The sequence below is a fragment of the Tachypleus tridentatus genome, chromosome 9 (genome assembly GCF_004210375.1).
Source record: "Tachypleus tridentatus isolate NWPU-2018 chromosome 9, ASM421037v1, whole genome shotgun sequence".
NCBI classification, from domain to species: Eukaryota; Metazoa; Arthropoda; class Merostomata; order Xiphosura; family Limulidae; genus Tachypleus; species Tachypleus tridentatus.
Window position 1 is genome coordinate 146,365,784 of NC_134833.1, and position 23,747 is coordinate 146,389,530.

The following is a 23,747-nucleotide window of genomic DNA, read 5'->3' on the forward strand; positions in this document are numbered from 1 at the left end:
GCCCTCTGGAGTAAAGATTTCAGTTCCAATATTTTTTTAGACCTTCCTTTAAAAAAAAAATAACTACAGTTCGAAATATTTACTTTTCCGTATAAAACGTGCCATTAGTGAGGTGACACCCAACAAAAGAATCTCTCTCGAGAGTAGAGCTCCCAAACCTTGGGCGGAAAGTTCCTCGTACGTGCGCACGCAGCTTTCAAAAACTCACACCCTTGACGTGCGTCACCACTGGGAGGAGTTAATTTTCGAAGTTCTGCCTCTAGGCAAACATTAAGGTCCTGAGGTTGTAGAGAGTAGCACATTTATAATAGTTTCTCACTCGCTTTTGCTCTTGTCGTGACAACTAAATTGGCTGCTCTGTATAGCTAACGGATTGGTTCAGCCTGTGGCTGCAGCGAAAACACGTCCACTTCGTTCATCTGAAAGAACATTCTTAAAACAAGACAAAAACTTTCCGACCTTTACACAGCGGTCAAGATGGTTTCTGTGATGAACCTACTGCACGGAGACAGGCCTACGATTCACGTCTCAGCACCGAACGCTCTAAACCTTTACCCAACTTCCCTCGCTCAGGTGTCTCAGTCTGTCAGTCAGGGTCTTGGTGGGCATGCCATCCAACGAACACCGTTCGCCATTCAAGAACTTTTGGGTCTCGATAACCAAAGGGAAAATTCGCCCCCTCACAGATCTACATCTTTAAGTCTAACCGCACCTACGCCTACGTGCCCCACGTTTCCCCACAGGGGTCTCGGCGCCCAGCCTGGTCCAACACAATGTTTTCCAGATCCAAGTCGCATGTACTTTGGTCCAGCGGGATTCATGCCTAGTATGTCCGTTCCATCAGGCATGACCGGAGTCACGGGGCTTCACGGGGTAGCGGGAATGCCGTCAGTACCCAGCTGTATGCCCATGGTGACCTTCGAACAACCGACGCCTGGAATTCGGCAACATGGAACTGCAGGTAGGAATGTAGATTTTTGGTGTTTCAATGAAAGGTTTTGACAACATTCAACAACTCGAATTATAACACTAGCATACTTCACGAACTAAAACTCTTCATTCTGTACGTGCATATTAAATGTAACCAGAAATCTGACAAGAGTTAGGGATCCCTGATCAACTGAGGTAATTATAGACCAAACTAGGGTTAAAGTATGGTTGCTCCGGTAATTTTACATTAAAATATAATTGCTTTGGAGATATTTAGGGTGAATGCAATGTTGTCTGTAGATTTCGGTTTTAAGGGCCATTATAACGTCCAGAGATTATTATGGTTAAAATAAAATTTCTAGGGTTAAAACAGGGCTGCTCTTGAGATATTTAGGGTTAAAGTATGGTTGCTCAGGTGATTTCAATTTGTAAAGCTTTAGTGCACCAGGATTGTTCTAAAGGGTTGATTGAAGTGGCATTTTTTTGTTGCTGTTGGTTTTGGGGTTTCACTTTCCAGAATGAAAGGACAAAAACATATTCATTTTAAATGAATGTAAAACTAAATATGTTGGAAGAATTTGTCAGATTGAAAGTAAATCACGTGAAAGACGAAAATCCAACTTCTTGGAGCCACGATTATTTAGGTGGTAAATAACGAAACGACTTTTGTCTTGATTTCATTTTTAAACTTCTGATCCGATGAGTTGAAAATATTCCTCAGGTTAAATATAGGCATTAAAATTTTCCCAACGTGTCTGAAATAATATTTCACCAATGTTTACCTGATCCTCGTCAGAAATGAACGCTACAAATTCATCTATTTCCGACAATTCAATAATTTATTTATACTAAGACCAAGATGGTCACCTCCATTATCCCAAGTCTTCCATCCACGTGGCGCTTTACTGTAGTAAAATATATTTGAAGGTTTCAATATTATTTTTAATTTTTTTTCTTATTAATCAATTTTAATCAAAATCCATACAGTTCAGATTTGACCTCTAGCTCAGGGGAAAGTCTGCGGGCTTGTTGCACTAAATTTCGGGTTTCGATACTGCTGTTCGCAAAACATGAGTAATTCTATGTCTGAGGGCAAAGTTGCTTGTTTTTCAATTTCACGTAAAACTACTCGAGAACTATATAAGCTAGCTGTCCCTAATTTAGCAGTGTAAGACTAGAGGGAAGGCAGTTAGTCATCAACATTCACCGCCAACTCTTGGGATGTTCTTTCTCCAACGAATAGTGGGATTGACTGCATGTTATAACGCCTTCACGGTTAAAAAAGCGAACGTGTTTAATGTAATGGGTTTTTGAACCAGCGGCCTTCAGATTGCGAGTTGAGTTCCTTAACCACCTGGCCATGCCGGTCCCCGAGCAAATTTCTAACAGAGGCCAGAAACGAAAGACTAAACCGACTTAAAACGGGTAATTTATTAATATTTCGCTTATTTGCAGCTAAATACGGAAACATTCAAAGAGCTATCTGTGCTGTGCCAACCACCGGTATCGAAACCAAATTTTTAGAGTTACGGATTTGCAGATTTACCGCTGAACAACTAGGACTAACGTCTTCACAATCATGCCACTACATTAGGAATTTAGAATATAGAAATCAAAATGATACGTAGGTCCAATTGTTTGTTACTGTCCTTAACTGTCAGCTTGAAGTTGACCAATAACACACATATGTTATTCCACATTTAAATGGTTATAGCGAAAATTGTCGAGCGTAATACATGAAGCGAATTCTTGAACGTACTGAATAAACTCTGTGTAAAGGCACAAAAAATTAAGTACATTTTGTGTCATATGTTGTTGTAGTTGACGTGTGCTGGTTTCTGTTATTACTTTGAATAAACACACACAGAGAGCTTATGGAACTGGTGTTAAAACGACGAAAAAAAACACGTGTTACGAAGTCTGAATATTGCTTAAGCTCCCTCTGTTGTTGATGTATTCAACAACGAAACTTATAAATGTGTTGGTGAGATAGGGCAAGACGTGTTATCAATAGCCTTTAACCAATGAGTTTTTTTTTTCACATAATTTGGTGAAATTTAGGGTCGAATTCCAGAAATAGCACGTGACAACTAGTGCTCATGTCCAATTTCTCTCTAGTGTACGATTTAGTTTCTGTCGGTCAGTTTACACTAACATTTGATTCTCGTGATGGACAAGGCACAAAGCAAAAACAAACAGATTATAAACTCTTACCTGCTCAAGAACTCCACGTTGATTGTTTAATTACCAAACGAACTCTAGAGCAAGATACACAGTTTAAAAACCGAAGGACGACAGTCTTCAAGCAGGGTTCGTACCTCACAACGCGTCTAAGTAAAAGTTAAGATGTAAACTAATGCACTTCAGGCTAAGCTGTAACTTGTATATAGGACTAGCTTACAACACGTGGAACAGTTAAAGAGTAACGTATTTCATATTTGGATAAATTGTTTAAATGTAACATCTATGTAACAGTTACATAACTTCAGGCTTAACTACAATGGTCATGTGAGATCTTGGAACTCTTAGATTTGCAGTTTATGCAGATAGTTTTGAAACGTGTGTTAATAACATGAATACGGGTGTAACTATACAACTAGTCGTGTTAATAACATCCAATAAGGGTGTAACTATAGAGCAGTTTGTATTATTAGCATGAATACGGGTGTAACTATACAGCAGTTTGTGTTATTAGCATGAATACGGGTGTAAGTATACAGCAGCTCGTGTTATTAGCATGAATACGGGTGTAAGCATACAGCAGTTCGTATTATTAACATGAATACGGGTGTAACTATATAGCAGTTCGTGTTATTAACATGAATACGGGTGTAACGATACAGCTGTTCGTGTTATTAACATGAATACGGATGTAACGATACAGCTGTTCGTGTTATTAACATGAATACGGGTGTAACGATACAGTACTTTGTGTTATTAACATGAATACGGGTGTAACTATACAGCAGCTCGTGTGAAAAACATGAATACTGGTGTAACGATACAGCTGTTCGTGTTAATAAAATGAATACGGGTGTAACTTTACAACTGTTCATATTAATATCATGAGTACGGGTGTAACGATATAACACGTATAACAAACTATAGACTCATACATAGCTTTAGTGAGTGGTGTAAGTGAGGTTTTAACGAAAATGTACTCAAATAAAGTGTCCAAAATGTGAAATTACACCTTCACCAATTTGTAATTCTCAGTAAAGCGGCGATAGAAATGAAATGTGCACATGCGTGTGCGCAATCTTTTTAGTGATGCAAGTTAAGAAAAAAAACACATTAAAAAGAAATGGTTCCTTATATTACAAATAGAAACCTGGAATTTTGCACCCTTACTAAGTGGATCCTGAGGATGTGTACCTGGGTATTATTACTTATCTAATCAACGTACATGTGCGTGCACAAATTTCTTATCATACAATAGAGCGAACAACCACAAAGAAAAGAAGTGGTTCCTTATATAACAACTTTTAATATGTAAAAAAGCCAGTGTGTTGTGGCAACAATGCGTTCCAACAGTGGATTTTATGTCATGTTGCTTAGCAACAAAAGTATATAGACTATACTTTTATGCTAAAATGGGTTACGAATATACAGAGTGACATAGCCATCTACTATATATGATCTTAATAACCCAGGCGAAGCCCGGTAGTTTCGTCAGTGTTAAATAAGTGTTTATGCTCGGTTTTTATTAGTTCCTTAGAAACTACAGAGAAAAAAGTAAGATTTGAAAAGTCTGATAATGTAAAGTTAAATATCACCTGATTATATTTTAACGAATTTCACTTCATGTAATTTAACTAGTCTCTAGAGCACATGGATTTTTAAAAACAAAGTTGTATTTCATGTAATGTAATTAGTCTTTGGCTTACATGAATTTTTAAAAACAAAATTTTACTTAATGTGATCTAACTAGTCTCTGGATTACATGAATTTTTAAAAACAAAATGTTACTTAGCATGATCTAACTAGTCTCTGGATTACATGAATTTTTAAAAACAAAATTTTACTTAGCGTGGTCTAACTAGTCTTTGGATTACATAACATTTACTATGATCAAATTTGTACTTCATGTAATCTAACAAGCACCTGCAGAAACCCAGCCTAGCTATCATAAGATAAATTATTTCTCTTATCGTAGTGATATCGTAGGAGTTCCAAGGAAAGTAAACCTTCGAATTTGAGGGACCAAACCTTCCATAAAGCATGAGTTACAATCTATTAACATTTTCGTGTATAAGACATTATAGCAGAACACGCTCCAGATCAGATTCCGTTGTTTTCTCCACATAAACACATGTGTTGAAGTAGACCATGACATTTTATTACTGTCAGGTAATACGTGTGATAAATAACGTATTAACGTATCAGGTCCAACTTCTTATCACAACAGCTTCTTACATCTTTTTATGGGAAATAATTTTGTTAAACTCTCTCTTCGTTAACCTGAAGATGACTTAGAAAAGTTAAAAGGTTGTTCTCTACTTTATTCTAATAAAAGGTTTACTACACATATCAACCGTCCTGAAGTACATCTTTACTTCAAGTCGGGTTTTCGTTATCACAAGTTAGACAGTTTATTTAGTGTTAGAACACGCATTCGTTTTCTAGCATCTCTCTCGCCGGGAACGCAAGTTTCAATCTCACCGAGTATCACAGTTTGGGTTCCGCTTGGCCTCAGTCGAGTCAACCGGCAACAAAACGATCGCGTTATATAGAAATACCAATCGTTGTTATTTACCTTTACCCAGCAACGTATCAGTTTGATTACTACTGAAATAGCAATAATATAAATATGGCAACATTATATAATACTGATAACTTGAATAAAGATTTCATGATATAACATTAGAGTTATCATAATACTGAGAACTGGAATAAAGAGTTCATGATATAACATTAGAGTTATCATAATACTGAGAACTGGAATAAAGAGTTCATGAAATAACATCAGAGTTATCATAATACTGAGAACTGGAATAAAGAGTTCATGATATAACATCAGAGTTATCATAATACTAAGAACTGGAATAAAGAGTTCATGATATAACATCAGAGTTATCATAATACTAAGAACTGGAATAAAGAGTTCATGATATAACATCAGAGTTATCATAATACTGAGAACTGGAATAAAGAGTTCATGATATAACATCAGAGTTATCATAATACTAAGAGCTGGAATAAAGAGTTCATGATATAACATCAGAGTTATCATAATACTAAGAACTGGAATAAAGAGTTCATGATATAACATCAGAGTTATCATAATACTGAGAACTGGAATAAAGAGTTCATGGTATAACATCAGAGTTATCATAATACTAAGAACTGGAATAAAGAGTTCATGATATAACATCAGAGTTATCATAATACTAAGAACTGGAATAAAGAGTTCATGATATAACATCAGAGTTATCATAATACTAAGAACTGGAATAAAGAGTTCATGATATAACATCAGAGTTATCATAATACTGAGAACTGGAATAAAGAGTTCATGATATAACATCAGAGTTATCATAATACTAAGAACTGGAATAAAGAGTTCATGATATAACATCAGAGTTATCATAATACTAAGAACTGGAATAAAGAGTTCATGATATAACATCAGAGTTATCATAATACTGAGAACTGGAATAAAGAGTTCATGATATAACATCAGAGTTATCATAATACTAAGAACTGGAATAAAGAGTTCATGATATAACATCAGAGTTATCATAATACTGAGAACTGGAATAAAGAGTTCATGATATAACATCAGAGTTATCATAATACTGAGAACTGGAATAAAGAGTTCATGATATAACATCAGAGTTATCATAATACTAAGAACTGGAATAAAGAGTTCATGATATAACATCAGAGTTATCATAATACTGAGATCTGGAATAAAGAGTTCATGATATAACATCAGAGTTATCATAATACTAAGAACTGGAATAAAGAGTTCATGATATAACATCAGAGTTATCATAATACTAAGAACTGGAATAAAGAGTTCATGATATAACATCAGAGTTATCATAATACTAAGAACTGGAATAAAGAGTTCATGATATAACATCAGAGTTATCATAATACTGAGAACTGGAATAAAGAGTTCATGATATAACATCAGAGTTATCATAATACTGAGAACTGGAATAAAGAGTTCATGATATAACATCAGAGTTATCATAATACTGAGAACTGGAATAAAGAGTTCATGATATAACATTAGAGTTATCATAATACTGAGAACTGGAATAAAGAGTTCATAATATAACATTAGAGTTATCATAATACTGAGAACTGGAATAAAGAGTTCATGATATAACATCAGAGTTATCATAATACTGAGAACTGGAATAAAGAGTTCATGATATAACATCAGAGTTATCATAATACTGAGAACTGGAATAAAGAGTTCATGATATAACATCAGAGTTATCATAATACTGAGAACTGGAATAAAGAGTTCATGATATAACATTAGAGTTATCATAATACTGAGAACTGGAATAAAGAGTTCATAATATAACATCAGAGTTATCATAATACTGAGAACTGGAATAAAGAGTTCATGATATAACATTAGAGTTATCATAATACTAAGAACTGGAATAAAGAGTTCATGATATAACATCAGAGTTATCATAATACTGAGAACTGGAATAAAGAGTTCATGATATAACATCAGAGTTATCATAATACTAAGAACTGGAATAAAGAGTTCATGATATAACATCAGAGTTATCATAATACTAAGAACTGGAATAAAGAGTTCATGATATAACATCAGAGTTATCATAATACTGAGAACTGGAATAAAGAGTTCATGATATAACATCAGAGTTATCATAATACTGAGAACTGGAATAAAGAGTTCATGATATAACATCAGAGTTATCATAATACTAAGAACTGGAATAAAGAGTTCATGATATAACATCAGAGTTATCATAATACTGAGAACTGGAATAAAGAGTTCATGATATAACATCAGAGTTATCATAATACTGAGAACTGGAATAAAGAGTTCATGATATAACATCAGAGTTATCATAATACTAAGAACTGGAATAAAGAGTTCATGATATAACATCAGAGTTATCATAATACTGAGATCTGGAATAAAGAGTTCATGATATAACATCAGAGTTATCATAATACTGAGAACTGGAATAAAGAGTTCATGATATAACATTAGAGTTATCATAATACTGAGAACTGGAATAAAGAGTTCATAATATAACATCAGAGTTATCATAATACTGAGAACTGGAATAAAGAGTTCATGATATAACATCAGAGTTATCATAATACTAAGAACTGGAATAAAGAGTTCATGATATAACATCAGAGTTATCATAATACTAAGAACTGGAATAAAGAGTTCATGATATAACATCAGAGTTATCATAATACTGAGAACTGGAATAAAGAGTTCATGATATAACATCAGAGTTATCATAATACTAAGAACTGGAATAAAGAGTTCATGATATAACATCAGAGTTATCATAATACTAAGAACTGGAATAAAGAGTTCATGATATAACATCAGAGTTATCATAATACTGAGAACTGGAATAAAGAGTTCATGATATAACATCAGAGTTATCATAATACTGAGGTCTGGAATAAAGAGTTCATGATATAGCATTAGAGTTATCATAATACTGAGAACTGGAATAAAGAGTTCATGATATAACATCAGAGTTATCATAATACTGAGGTCTGGAATAAAGAGTTCGTGATATAACATCAGAGTTATACCCTAATCAGTTTCAAATTACAGACAGATATTCTTTATTAAATAACTTCTTCTCAGAAAAATAACTGTTGAAAACAAGTAAAGTGAGCACATGGATTTAAACTCGAAATATAACATAGTTCCGTTCAAGACCATAGAGATAGACAGTCACTGACTTGAAACATATCTGTAACCTTACAATCATCAGTACCTTTTAAGGTATTAAGTTGTTCGAAAAATAATGGTGGAGTTTTACATTAAAATATTAGACATTTATAAGGATAAGAAACCTGTACTTTTATGACTTCTGATGTTATATACAATTGAAAAACTAAGACTTTCTTCTATTCATTAGCGTTTTTATTCTTTTTCTAAAGGTTTATTCACAATAATTTCAGATCCTTACAATTAATGATGGATAAAAAAGTTGCCTATAATTTCTTTGCATGAATTCCTACTTGATCATAAGACATCACAAACAGCTAACAATATTAACCAAGCATGTGGCGAAGGAACCACCTCTGAATGTACAGTACAGCATTGGTTCCAAACGTTTTGTAATGGAGATGTGAGCCTTGAAGATAAGGAAGGCAGAGGACGTCCTTCTTCTGTCAAAAACGACCAATTGACAGCATTAGTGGAAAGAAACCCGCGCCAAACTGTTCGAGAAATAATACAAGGAAAGGGTGTCGGCATTTTCACAATTTTGGACCATCTCGAGGAAATTGGAAAAGTGAAAACACTTGACAAGTAGGTTCCACACTAACTCAATAATCGTCATTTTTAACTGTGCTCTATTCTGATTTTGTGCAACAGAAATGACCCATTTCTTGATCCAGTTGTCACCTGTGATGAAAAGTGGATCCTTTACAACAACAGAACATGATCTGTGTAATGGCTCAACTGTGACAAGGCTCCAAAACACTTCCTAAAGCCAAAGTTACAACAACAGAAGATTATGGTTGCTGTATGGTGGTCCGTGGCTGGTATTATCCATTACAGCATGCTCTGCCAGGGTCAGAATATCACTGCAGAGGTTTACTGTCAAGAATTGAATGAAATTCATAGAAATTTGTTTTAAAAAATATCAGCATTAGTAAATTGAAAAACACCAACCTAACTTTATGATAATGTTCAGCCACGTATTGTTCAGTTGACTCTCCAGAAGTGCAACAAACTGGACAATGAAACATTGCCACACATTGTTCAGTTGACTCTCCAGAAGTTCAACAAACTGGACAATGAAACATTGCCCCACATTGTTTAGTTGACTTTCCAGAAGTTCAAAAAACTGGACAATGAAACATTTCCACATATTGTTCAGTTGACTCTCCAGACGTTCAACAAACTGGACAATGAAACATTTCCACATATTGTTCAGTTGACTCTGTAAAAGTTCAACAAACTGGACAGTAAAACATTGCCACATATTGTTCAGTTGATTCTCCAGAAGTTCAACAAACTGGACAATGAAACATTGCCGCGTATTGTTCAGTTGACTCTCCGGAAGTTCAACAAACTGGACGATGAAACATTGCCACACATTGTTCAGTTGACTCTCCAGAAGTTCAAAAAACTGGACAATGAAATATTTCCACATATTGTTCAGTTGACTCTGTAAAAGTTCAACAAACTGGACAGTAAAACATTGCCACACATTGTTCAGTTGATTCTCCAGAAGTTCAACAAACTGGACAATGAAACATTGCCGCGTATTGTTCAGTTGACTCTCCAGAAGTTCAACAAACTGGACAATGAAACATTGCCACACATTGTTCAGTTGACTCTCCAGAAGTTCAACAAACTGGACAATGAAACATCCTACTTACTCATCAGATCTGTTACCCACCGACCACCACTTTTTCAAACATTCATAGTTTTAATATCGTGGTATAAATAATATTGTTTCTTGTTGACAAAAGTGTGTAGATTCACTGGACTCCTATCTTGATTAATAAAGTTGATTTTGTTTATATTTGTAGTGTGTAGATTCACTGGACTCCTATCTTGATTAATAAAGTTGATTTTGTTTCTTATCAAATTTAAATTTAACATCCGCCGTTAATTTCGAAAAACCTGATACTTATTATCTGTTCATGTTCGCTATCTTAACTAATATTAACCATGTTCGCTATCTTAACTAATATTAACCATGTTCGCTATCTTAACTAATATTAACCATGTTCGCTATCTTAACTAATGTTAACCATGTTCGCTATCTTAACTAATATTAACCATGTTCGCTATCTTAACTAATGTTAACCATTTTCGCTATCTTAACTAATATTAACCATGTTCGCTATCTTAACTAATATTAACCATGTTCGCTATCTTAACTAATATTAACCATGTTCGCTATCTTAACTAATATTAACCATGTTCGCTATCTTAACTAATATTAACCATGTTTCGTAGATTGGTAATACAGAGTGTCTTAGTTAAACATGTTCATAACTTGAAAGGATACAGTGTGTTATTTAAACACACCCATGATCTAATAATATAGAGTCTCTTAATCAAACTTGTTTGTAACCTGATGATAAATACTGTTTTAAATGAACGTGTTCGTAACCTGACGATAAATACTGTTTTAAATGAACGTGTTCGTAACCTGATGATAAATACTGTTTTAAATGAACAACCTGATGATAAACACTGTCTTAAATGAACGTGTTCGTAACCATATGATATTTAGTATCTTGATTAATATGAAATGCTGTAAAGTATCACGACTTTTCCAGCTCCGAACTCTCTCTCAAGTGGTCAACATACATGTACATACACACCCTGTTTCAAACAGAACAATTCTGATACTATACATCATGTTACTAACACAGAAGAAAATATGGGTTTCAAATATAGTACTGTCCGTTGTATGTCACTACTTATACTGTAAATCTATATAATAGTATTGTCTGTTGTATGTCTCTACTTACACTGTAAATCTATATAATAGTATTGTCTGTTGTATGTCTCTACTTATACTGTAAATCTATATAATAGTATTGTCTGTTGTATGTCTCTACTTATACTGTAAATCTATATAATAGTATTGTCTGTTGTATGTCTCTACTTATACTGTAAATCTATATAATAGTATTGTCTGTTGTATGTCTCTACTTATACTGTAAATCTATATAATAGTATTGTCTGTTGTATGTCTCTACTTATACTGTAAATCTATATAATAGTATTGTCTGTTGTATGTCTCTACTTATACTGTAAATCTATATAATAGTATTGTCTGTTGTATGTCTCTACTTATACTGTAAATCTATATAATAGTATTGTCTGTTGTATGTCTCTACTTACACTGTAAATCTATATAATAGTATTGTCTGTTGTATGTCTCTACTTACACTGTAAATCTATATAATAGTATTGCCTGTTGTATGTCTCTACTTACACTGTAAATCTATATAATAGTATTGTCTGTTGTATGTCTCTACTTATACTGTAAATCTATATAATAGTATTGTCTGTTGTATGTCTCTACTTATACTGTAAATCTATATAATAGTATTGTCTGTTGTATGTCTCTACTTATACTGTAAATCTATATAATAGTATTGTCTGTTGTATGTCCCTACTTATACTGTAAATCTATATAATAGTATTGTCTGTTGTATGTCCCTACTTATACTGTAAATCTATATAATAGTATTGTCTGTTGTATGTCTCTACTTATACTGTAAATCTATATAATAGTATTGTCTGTTGTATGTCTCTACTTATACTGTAAATCTATATAATAGTATTGTCTGTTGTATGTCTCTACTTATACTGTAAATCTATATAATAGTATTGTCTGTTGTATGTCTCTACTTATACTGTAAATATATATAATAGTATTGTCTGTTGTATGTCTCTACTTACACTGTAAATCTATATAATAGTATTGTCTGTTGTATGTCTCTACTTACACTGTAAATCTATATAATAGTATTGTCTGTTGTATGTCTCTACTTACACTGTAAATCTATATAATAGTATTGTCTGTTGTATGTCTCTACTTATACTGTAAATCTATATAATAGTATTGTCTGTTGTATATCTCAACTTATACTGTAAATCTATATAATAGTATTGTCTGTTGTATGTCTCTACTTATACTGTAAATCTATATAATAGTATTGTCTGTTGTATGTCTCTACTTATACTGTAAATCTATATAATAGTATTGTCTGTTGTATGTCTCTACTTACACTGTAAATCTATATAATAGTATTGTCTGTTGTATGTCTCTACTTATACTGTAAATCTATATAATAGTATTGTCTGTTGTATGTCTCTACTTATACTGTAAATCTATATAATAGTATTGTCTGTTGTGAGTCACTACTTTTACTGTAAATCTATATAAATGTAATAGTACTGTCTGCTGTATGTAACTACTTATACTATAAAGCTATATAAATATAATACTACTGTTTGTTGTGTGTCACTACTTATACTGTAAATCTATATAAATGTATAGTATTGTCTGTTGTACGTCACTACTTATCTGTAAACCAATAGAAATATAACAGCATTTTTTGTTGTGTGTCACTACTTATACTTTAAATCTATATACATATAATAGTATTGTCTGTTGTATGTTACTACTTATACTGTAAACCTATATTAATATAATAGTACTGTCTCTTGTATGTCACTACGTATACTGTAAACCTATAGAAATATAATAGTACTGTCTCTTGTATGTCACTACGTATACTGTAAACCTATAGAAATATAATAGTACTGTCTCTTGTATGTCATGTAATTACTTCTTCCCCTGTTAATAGACTGATCTTCACCTAATGTATTATGAATCCTTGTTAGGCAAATGTAGAGATACAAAAATCTTGTGGTTACACATTCTATGTTTTGCCGTTTTTAATGTGTGTTTTTTAATAAATACATTTAAGAGAAGCACTTTTAATGTGCTAATATAACATTCAATTAATTATTTACAAATACATATCTTATTTGTGTTTTTTTTTTATGTCTTTCTTTGTAATGTGCTATGTAATGAGTTTGTATAGCAGCTGTAAGAGTATATTGAGGAATAATGATGGATTGCCACGTGCCATTGTTGTTTACTTAAATGTGTTACATAATCACAAAAGTTAACCACCTGGTGTGATTTATTTTCCCCACCAGTATTTCATGAAGTTTCTTGAACGTGAAATATTAAGAAAGGTGGAGTTATTTTGTTTTTACAAGGGAAACAGAACATTTAATTGAACTGGTTAGAAAAACCTAGTTAATTCTAGTACAAAATTATACAGCTGTCAATATGTATACGTGATTTCGAAAATATAATTTCGTATTCTTGCATCATTTGGGCCTGGCATGGCCAAGCGCGTAAGGCGTGCGACTCGTAATCCGAGGGTCGCGGGTTCGCGCCCGCGTCGCGCTAAACATGCTCGCCCTCCCAGCCGTGGGGGCGTATAATGTGACGGTCAATCCCACTATTCGTTGGTAAAAGAGTAGCCCAAGAGTTGGCGGTGGGTGGTGATGACTAGCTGCCTTCCCTCTAGTCTTACACTGCTAAATTAGGGACGGCTAGCACAGATAGCCCTCGAGTAGCTTTGTGCGAAATTCCAAAACAAACCTTGCATCATCAGCCTCATAGCTTACCAGTGAGCCCTTGCAGAGACAATAAAACTGTGTACAAACGTACGTTTAGAATTATTCTTCTTAATAGTAGATTATTTTCCCGAAAGAGGGTCAGAGAGTGCCTGGAGGGGCCATCTGTTTTAATCACTTGTACCTCTATACATTAGTGTGTTGTCTGTCAGTCAGGAGACTCTAAAATGACGTCACTTAAGGGATTTTTAACTATGCACTTTGTTTAACTTTGTAAGTCAGTTGCGCTGTCATGGAGTCATTAAAATATGGTATACCATGAATGAAACAGAAAAGTCATGCGAGTGTGTGTGTTTGTTTCCTCAATGTAAAGCCACTTCGGAGCTATCTGCTCTGTCCACCGGGGGATCGAAACCCTGATTTTAGTGTTATACGTCTGTAGACCTAGTGCTGTCCCACAGGTGGAGGTGGACAAGAATTATGTGTTTCTTAGATTACATCTCAGCTTGACATATAAACTTCGAAAACCAACAAATAAAATATATTTGTTACTCTATATTACTGTTTATTCAATCCTGACACAGTACACTTGCAAGGACCCTATGCAAGTAGATGTTAGAGATAATTTATATCTGTAATTAATAATCAATCTAACGGTGCTCATGAATAAGGTAAATCAATACATTTAGAGGACTTTCTCGTATCATCTTAATATTTGCACAATTTAGAGCTTTTGCCTCAGGAATTTCTGTCCATAACTGTCTTTAATGTTAAACTGATAGAAGACAGCTATCCAACAGCACCAACGGACAACTCTTACGTTACTATTGTCTGACCGACAAGTGAGTTTCGACCATCAGTTTGTTATATTCATCCGCTGTCCAAATTTACAATACTTTTTATATTAAGAGAAGTTCTATAGCAATACGATTACCTTGTGCCATTTTGTAATGTTAACTAGAGTGGCACTCATGTGAGCGCACATCTCCGTCACGCAGCATTGATCAAATTCCGGCCTCAAAACATAGGTAAGTGTTGCCCTATACGTCGTGTTCAACGGATACTGATCATATCCGGCAGGACAGTAAGGAATAATATTTTGCATGTGTCCACCAAATTTCATCAAAATCAAATCATTTTTGACTGAGTTATGGAGTAAAAATAGTTTGAAAAATCGGTTCGAATGTCAACAGATTGTTTGATCTTCGTGGCTTTAGGTTTTGACCTTGACTCTGCAAAAAAGTAATAATTTCTAAGTTGGGTAATATTCTAAATGTGTACCAACCTTCGCCCAAATCCATTCAGTTGTTCTAGAGAAATCTTGCTAACAAACAAACAAACATAAACAAAGGTCCAAACTTTGTACTCGTCACTTTCGGTGGCAAAGGTAATAATTAAAAGGTGTGTTTGTTACCGGAAACGATTTACCATTACGTTAACCATTTTTGTCTAAACACTTAGATACTTGAGAGGAAATGACGTACAGGACAGGAAGTCATTGGTGATGGAAGTATGTCATTAATTAAACGATTTCTTCTAATTTTCTAATATCTTTTGTTGGAATCTTAGGTTTCATAACTATAGTATCTGTTTATTTAATTCGTGTAATTTAGGAAAACTTTCGAGTTTCAAGAAAGACAAACACAATAGTATTGCTATACCGGTAGGGATAACAAATATTTTTGTGGCGACATCTACTGTCGTTTTAGGACATCACGTATAAATTAAAATGATCCATGTCACACTGTTGTTTTAAACTTTTTCACAAAGACACCATAATAAGCTTCATTTAAAATAAATCAGACATTACGTCTGGTTTAAGTATAATTATACAATCAGTGTTCCAGCCACACGTATTATGTTAGAATATTGTCTTATAATATACAAACTATATTCCATCTTCACGTATTATATTAGGATCATGTCATAACGAACAAACTATATTCCATCTGCAGGCGTTATATTATTTTCATGTCTTATAATATACATATAATTATTCCATCTACATGAATTTTGTTAGTATCATATGTATATATATATATATATAAACATAATACTGTTGGTTATCAGTTGTCTGCCAATCTAATTACCTTGAAGGGTGTAGGTGGATTTTCACCCAAATTGGTATAGGAGTTCTTTAGGTCAATGTGGGGTTTCAAAACAAAATTTTGCGGTTTCTACGGACAATTTCACATTCTTACTATCACCCTACTCCTTGTTAAGGATCTTCCCCAAATTTGTCAAGAAGGCTTGTTAGGTCCATGGGAAAATACGTACAAGCTCGTTTTTTCACATTTTGTGTTTGGCAGTTTTTAATGGGCGTTTTTTGTAATCACACATAAAGGAAGCAAATTTTCATATCCTAAGATAACCTTCCATTAATTACGAATTTACATAACTTTCATACACGGGTACCCACAGCTAGTTCTGTAATATTCTGCGCTAGCCGTCCCTAATTTAGCAGTGTGAAACTAGAGGGAAGGCAGCTACTGCCAACTCTCGGGCAACTCTTTCACCAACGAATAGTGGGATTGACCGTCACATTATCACGCTCCCACCGCTGAAAGGGCGAGCATGTTTGGTACGACTAGGATTCGAACCCACGGCCCTCAGATTAGGAGTTGAATGTCTTAACCACTTGACCATACAAACAATGTCTAGATACACCGTCTACGTTGAGGTAACATTCTGTAATATACAATGTTCCATATGCACTGGTTATGTTAGGATAACATACTGTATTATACAAACAACGTTCCACATACATGTTAGAATCATGTTCTAAAATAAACAAATTGTGTTCTATAATTCACACGTTAACGTTATGAAACGAACTGTGTAATAACTGTTTGTGTGTGTGGTTCGAGATGAAACACATTTCCGTAGCTCAACCAGTTCCCAATCTCAATCACCCCGTGTTAAAGTGGGTCGAAATGTGCGTCATTTTGAATGCAAATCAATGGCCATTCTTTCTGTACACTAAAGCTATTACAAAGTTATTAGATTTCAAAATTAAATCACGCGCTTAAAAAATAGTCACGTGCTAGCTCATCGACAGGGTTCTAGTTCATGTCCCCACGCCACGGACACGCTGTTCTTTATATTGTGTATACAGTTTAGTATTGGAAATAACCTAACCCTATGTTGAAGCAACCTTCTTTATAAACCCAACAGACTAGAGAAGACGATAACAGATGCGCATAGTGTTTAATAACAAACTGTTGTTGTTGTTTTCGTCATCACTGCTTGGGTGATATATCATATTTCTAATGTCTGCACAGCTTCGTAGCTTCAATTTTAGTAATACGTAATAAGAATCGTAATTTATTTAACAGTCGTGCCGACTATTTGAAAAGCTCAGTTTATTTAATTCAGGATTAATCACAGAAGTAAAATGACTAACATGTTGTTTCAATCCTGAGAGGTTTGTTCGTTTTTGAATTTCGCGCAAAGCTACACGAGGGCTATCTGCGCTAGCCGTCCCTAATTTAGCAGTGTAAGACTAGAGAGAAGGCAGCTAATCACCAACGTCCACTGCCAACTCTCGGACTATTCTTTTACCAACGAATAGTGGGATTGACCGTAACGTTATAACGCCCCCGCTGCTGAAAGGGCGAGCACGTTTGGTGCGACAGGAATTCGAAACCGTGACCCCTGAGAGGTTGTAAAAAATTACTTAAATAGTTTGTTTTTAATTTGTTTTCAGTAACCCGTTGTTTAAAGAAGTTTTTTTTTTTGGCAACATTATATTGTTTACTGAACCCTTGCCCAGAAAAACAAAACAAAACACTTAAACAAAGAGTTACTGAAGAAACACGTTAAAAAAACCCAACAAATCACAGAAATCAGTGCAGTAAAATTTAGTTGTTTGTTGTCAAACGTAGTTGGTTGTCTGTGCTGGGGATTGTTAGTGTTATAATCTCTTATTGTCGAGCTGAATCGTTGATGGGTGAGTGGGATGCATGTGTGAATCAAGAGTTTAATTGCACCCTGTTTCTCCATGTTACAGTTTAATTGCACCCTGTTTCTCCATGTTACAGTTCAATTGCACCCTGTTTCTCCATGTTACAACTAAACACTTCACTAGGAAAAGCCAACAGGTCGTTATGAAGACTGAAATGTGGTAATTTAGGCCTAATTAGTTTAATACATGTGATATTAATGGCCAGTTCAGAAAGCAGCAACGTCCAAACATTGTCATTTCTTATTTAGAGCTGCTGACCAGGGTAAAGGTTAAACAGTCATCAGTACTTGCCGCGTATTATATAGCTACTTCTACCCGACTAGCAGGGTTGACTGCCATCGTTGTACTGCCCCTACGTTAAAGCTAAACGGACGGAACGTTTTCAGTGGTATATCGCGGCTCGAACCTTAGACCTTCCGAATTGTAGTACAAAAAGATGATAACGATGTGTTTTAGAGCTACTTATTAAACATAATAATGAATTCATCGTTTGAGCTACAAAAGTTTGAGTCAGTTGAGTTACAAATAGTTAATTTAGAATCACCCTCGACACCGATGAGATAATTTTATCCAAGTCTTAGAAGGGGCGTATTTCCATATTCTACTTTGCTCTGATTTCCTTTTTCTTTCTTTTTTTCTTTTTTTTGAGGAATTGAACAATGGGACTAGACAAGGCTCAAACCTGTGATTATTTGTTATAATTACTTTCCAAGGTTACAGTAACAGGAAATTAAACGTTCACTGCTATTTCATCAGATAAAACTTTAATGGATTAAGTTCCCACTTTAAATATTCTTTTACGTTTCGTTTTCATTAACTTTTATTTTTTAATCGCACTTTCTTGAACAACAAACTTGAGAAAATTAAAGTTTTATTTGCTTCTTTGAATTTAGTTGCTAAGTGTGTTTTTTGTTACTTTTGTTGCCTTCCTGCGATCCTTCATCTGTACTTTCATTGTAGACACCCTTTGGAAGTACGACCGTTGCGACCCCTCGTGTCATGAAGTAGAAGAGCTTCAGGTCGGTAAGTATCTCAGTGTTCTGTTTCTTCCAGGTGTCGAATCTTGTGATCAGTGGTAAATGTATAGGACCGATAACTGACAACAAATAAATATTAATACAAACATAACAAAAGCAACACAAAAATATATACCGACTTTCGAATTAACAAAAAACAAACTATAATTATTTTGAAACAATTTTTGGTAAATTAAGCGCAGTGAAACAGGTAAAACTCTGAAACTAGATTGTATAAGAGAATGTAGTGAGTTCTTGTGCTCCGGTGAGGCGATGATTACTTTGGTTTCGGACTTATGTTTGTGTGTGGGATTCTTAGTAATACTTCTCTTAAACGGCTGAGTGGATTTAAGCAAAACTAATTATATATCTGGACTATTTTAGGGGAGGTCAAGGTCAAATGTCAAGGTCACAGGAAAGTCAGGAAAATCTAAAAAAAAACATCCCTATATGTTAACATGGTCACCGATATTCCACTTTTTCTTTTTGCTCTACAACCCAGACAAACATTTCCACGAAACTTGGCAGAAATTGTCCTGCCAGAAATGATTCGTGCCAGTTGATAACTGTGGACATACGGATATATTTTCGTTTTGTTTTGGTTTTGCGTGATGAAGGTGTGCGATGTTGTTAGCTCCCTTCTGGTTCCAGCTGTCCACTTTTGTACGGTTTACTTCCAACAAATTAAAACTGACTCAAAGTTTTAGTACATAAAAATAAAACCAGTGGTTATCAGAAAAATGGGAAGTACACTTCCCATTTATATTATTATTATTTATATTATTATATTATTATTTATATTATTCGAGCTTTCACTTGAACCAGCACCGAGTTTAAAAACAATATCTCGTATTCACCTAATTAAACCAGAGCCTACTTTATACTTAATGTTTTACTACCTTTCTAATTTAACCAGCACCTAATCTATAGTTGAGGAACTAATATTTACCCAGTTCATTTAGTACCCAGTTTATAGTTGCTTACATAAAGTTTTTCTCCCAACCGTAAAAACAATTTCTCAGCACGTCGATGTTCTGTCAGTCTTACACGGTAGGGGGCGGTTTAAACTCTACAAGACGTTGTAGTCCTTATGTTATTGGCATAGCGAAGTGTAATACAATAATATTACAAACTATATAATAATCACCTGATGTGTGAAACATTTTAAAAGAAAAACATTGTTATTAGAATACCATGAGGGTTAACTCAGATATGTTTTAATTGTTGTCGTGTAGTAACGAACGTATTAGAGTAGGTTTAGAATAGGTGTGAAATACGAAATTCTGAACAAACCTCTGACGGTTGACTTACAATAAAAATATTGTGGATATTGTTTCTAGGACTAGCATTACATAGAAAACGAAATAATAGATTAAACACTAGCCAAATTTTCGTATATTTCTATTTAATGAAAAATGACGTTTCCACCTGGCGTCAAATCTACGGACACAGAGATAAAGATAGCTGTAAAAATTATATTTTATACTATTATATCTATATATGTACAATAAAATGTACTATTATAGCTATATCGATACAACAGAAGGTACTATTATATCTGTATCGATATAACAGAAGTTACTATTATATCTGTATCGATATAACAGAAGGTACAATTACCTCTGTGTCGATACAACGGAAGGTACTATTATATCTATATCAATATAACAGAAGGTACAATTACGTCTATCTCGATACGACAGAAGCTTTGTGTTTTACTACAAACAAACCAATACTAATTAAAGGTGTAAATACAATATATTGTGAAGACGCCCTCAAAGACACTTACCATGATTCAAGGTTAAACATTTTCGAAAGCTACATTTTGTATTTCCACTAATATGTGATTAATGTGTTGGTTGTAGTTCATTAATTTTCCATTTCATCACTAAAATGTTGGTAGTAAAGCAAGCGAATTCGTTAACGTACGTGAATAACTTTAGTTGTTTATATATATTTGGTGTTTATAGAATTAAGTTCAAGTTATGTTTAATTTCTAACTCAAGCGTGCACATTGTTCTCTCATCTTCTGGGTTTTTCGGGGTTGTTTTTTTTCCGTCAAAAGGGGGAGACATCGTTCGTGGTTTCGCTTTCTCTGGTTTCGAGTTGATTACATGGGTTAACTATTTGTAGCTACGTGTCTCTCTACCTTAACAGCTCAGACGTTAATAGAAACGTGCATGGTCAGTACGAAAAACGTGGAAAGGAATTTATGAATATATATGCAAATGATTTCCAGTTTGGAGATCACAAGAGTTTGTCGGAAGAATTAGCTTAAGTTACGTGTAGAGAGCCAGTTTTAATAATTTTTTTTCTATTTGAAATTCTTCGGAAACTTTCTAGAAATCCCCCAAATATTAAAATATGTAAGTTTCTCTTGATGAACGTCGCAGTGAAGACTTCGCTCTGTTCGTTACACATGTTTATCTAAACATAATTCCCTGAAATCTAGAAATTTGATGACTACCAGGCTGCTGAGTAAGAGATTTTTGTGTTTTTCTTTTTTTCCTCCAAACGACTCTGCAGCAAAAACTGCAAAGTCACGTTTCTGGGATCTTATAATAAAGATCTAAAGATAATGTTAGGCCTAGCCACTGAACTGTGACTAAACCAGATATTAAGCAGCAATGTATAATCTTCTAAAACCATTGAACCATTGAACCATGATAAACCCACACGCACTGCGGGTTCTCTACTGGAACAAGAGATGAAAGTCGACTACATACATTCTCGCTGTTTTATCAGTTTCGGAGGAACGCTATGTCGTTATATTTTAATGTCATTTTATCTACAGCCAGATAAATAAATTGAACTTACCGGACTGTTCTACAGTAAGTTGAACTTAGCGGACTATTTTACAGCCAGATAAAGAAATTGAACTTACTGAGCTATTCTACAGTTAAATAAATAAGTTGAACTTACCGGACTATTCTACAGCCAGATAAATAAACTGAATTTATCGGACCGTTCTACAGGCAGATTAGTAAGTTGAACTTAGCAGACTATTCTACAGCCAGATAAACAACTTGAACTTACCAGACTATTCTACAGCCAGATAAACAACTTGAACTTACCAGACTTTTCTACAGCCAGATAAACAACTTGAACTTACCGGACTATTCTACAGCCAGATAAACAAGTTGAACTTACCGGACTATTTTGTATAATGATGCTTTGGTAAACATAAGATCTTGTGAGCCGGAAAACTTAATAACATACACATAGAAGATTAATAACATACACATCAGAACAACAGAAATAGGTGTGACATCATTATTAGGTGTGACATTAGGGTTTATTGCCCAAGAAAAGAATAACGTATAAAACAAACAAAAACATAACTTGCCTCGTGCTTTCTAAATGTTGGATATTTCTACATAAACTATATTAATTTTTCTGTCAGGTGAAATAAGTTTGCATATCATAAACAGATGTATGTGCTGATTAGTGTCATTCAGGTGAAAGAACGTGTTGTATAACATAATGATATGTGGCTCAGTTCTACTAAGTTACAGAAACGTGTTGTATAACATAATGATATGTGACTCAGTTCTACTAAGTTACAGGAACGTGTTGTATAACATAATGATATGTGGATCAGTTCTACTAAGTTACAGGAACGTGCTGTATAACATAACGATATGTGACTCAGTTCTACTAAGTTACAGGAACGTGTTGTATAACATAACGATATGTGACTCAGTTCTACTAAGTTACAGGAACGTGTTGTATAGCATAAGGATATGTGGCTCAGTTCTACTGAGTTACAGGAACGTGCTGTATAACATAACGATATGTGACTCAGTTCTACTAAGTTACAGGAACGTGCTGTATAACATAATGATATGTGGCTCAGTTCTACTAAGTTACAGGAACGTGCCGTATAACATAATGATATGTGACTCAGTTCTACTAAGTTACAGGAACGTGCTGTATAACATAATGATATGTGGCTCAGTTCTACTAAGTTACAGGAACGTGCTGTATAACATAACGATATGTGACTCAGTTCTACTAAGTTACAGGAACGTGCTGTATAACATAACGATATGTGGCTCAGTTCTACTAAGTTACAGGAACGTGTTGTATAACATAACGATATGTGGTTCAGTTCTACTAAGTTACAGGAACGTGTTGTATAACATAACGATATGTGGCTCAGTTCTACTAAGTAACAGGAACGTGTTGTATAACATAAGGATATGTGGCTCAGTTCTACTAAGTAACAGGAACGTGTTGTATAACATAAGGATATGTGGCTCAGTTCTACTAAGTAACAGGAACGTGTTGTATAACATAACGATATGTGACTCAGTTCTACTAAGTTACAGGAACGTGTTGTATAACATAACGATATGTGACTCAGTTCTACAAAGTAACAGGAACGTGTTGTATAACATAAGGATATATGACTCAGTTCTACTAAGTAACAGGAACGTGTTGTATAACATAAGAATATGTGGCTCAGTTCTACTAAGTTACAGGAACGTGTTGTATAACATAA

The 23,747-nt window shown here is 34.2% G+C and overlaps 1 protein-coding gene across 2 annotated transcripts in view; it reads left to right on the plus strand.

The window, feature by feature from the left end:
* The first annotated feature begins 292 nt into the window (after positions 1-292).
* The window catches only part of LOC143226612 (visual system homeobox 2-like), a 97,552-nt gene continuing 74,097 nt past the window's right edge, over positions 293-23,747 (plus strand). The window contains exons 1-2 of one of the 2 annotated variants that reach the window (XM_076457812.1): positions 293-961; positions 19,188-19,250. In XM_076457812.1, the coding sequence (XP_076313927.1) occupies positions 478-961; positions 19,188-19,250 (547 nt within the window). In that variant the 5' untranslated portion in view covers positions 293-477. The remainder of the gene's footprint in view (positions 962-19,187; positions 19,251-23,747) is intronic. The other variant, XM_076457813.1, reaches the window with a different exon arrangement.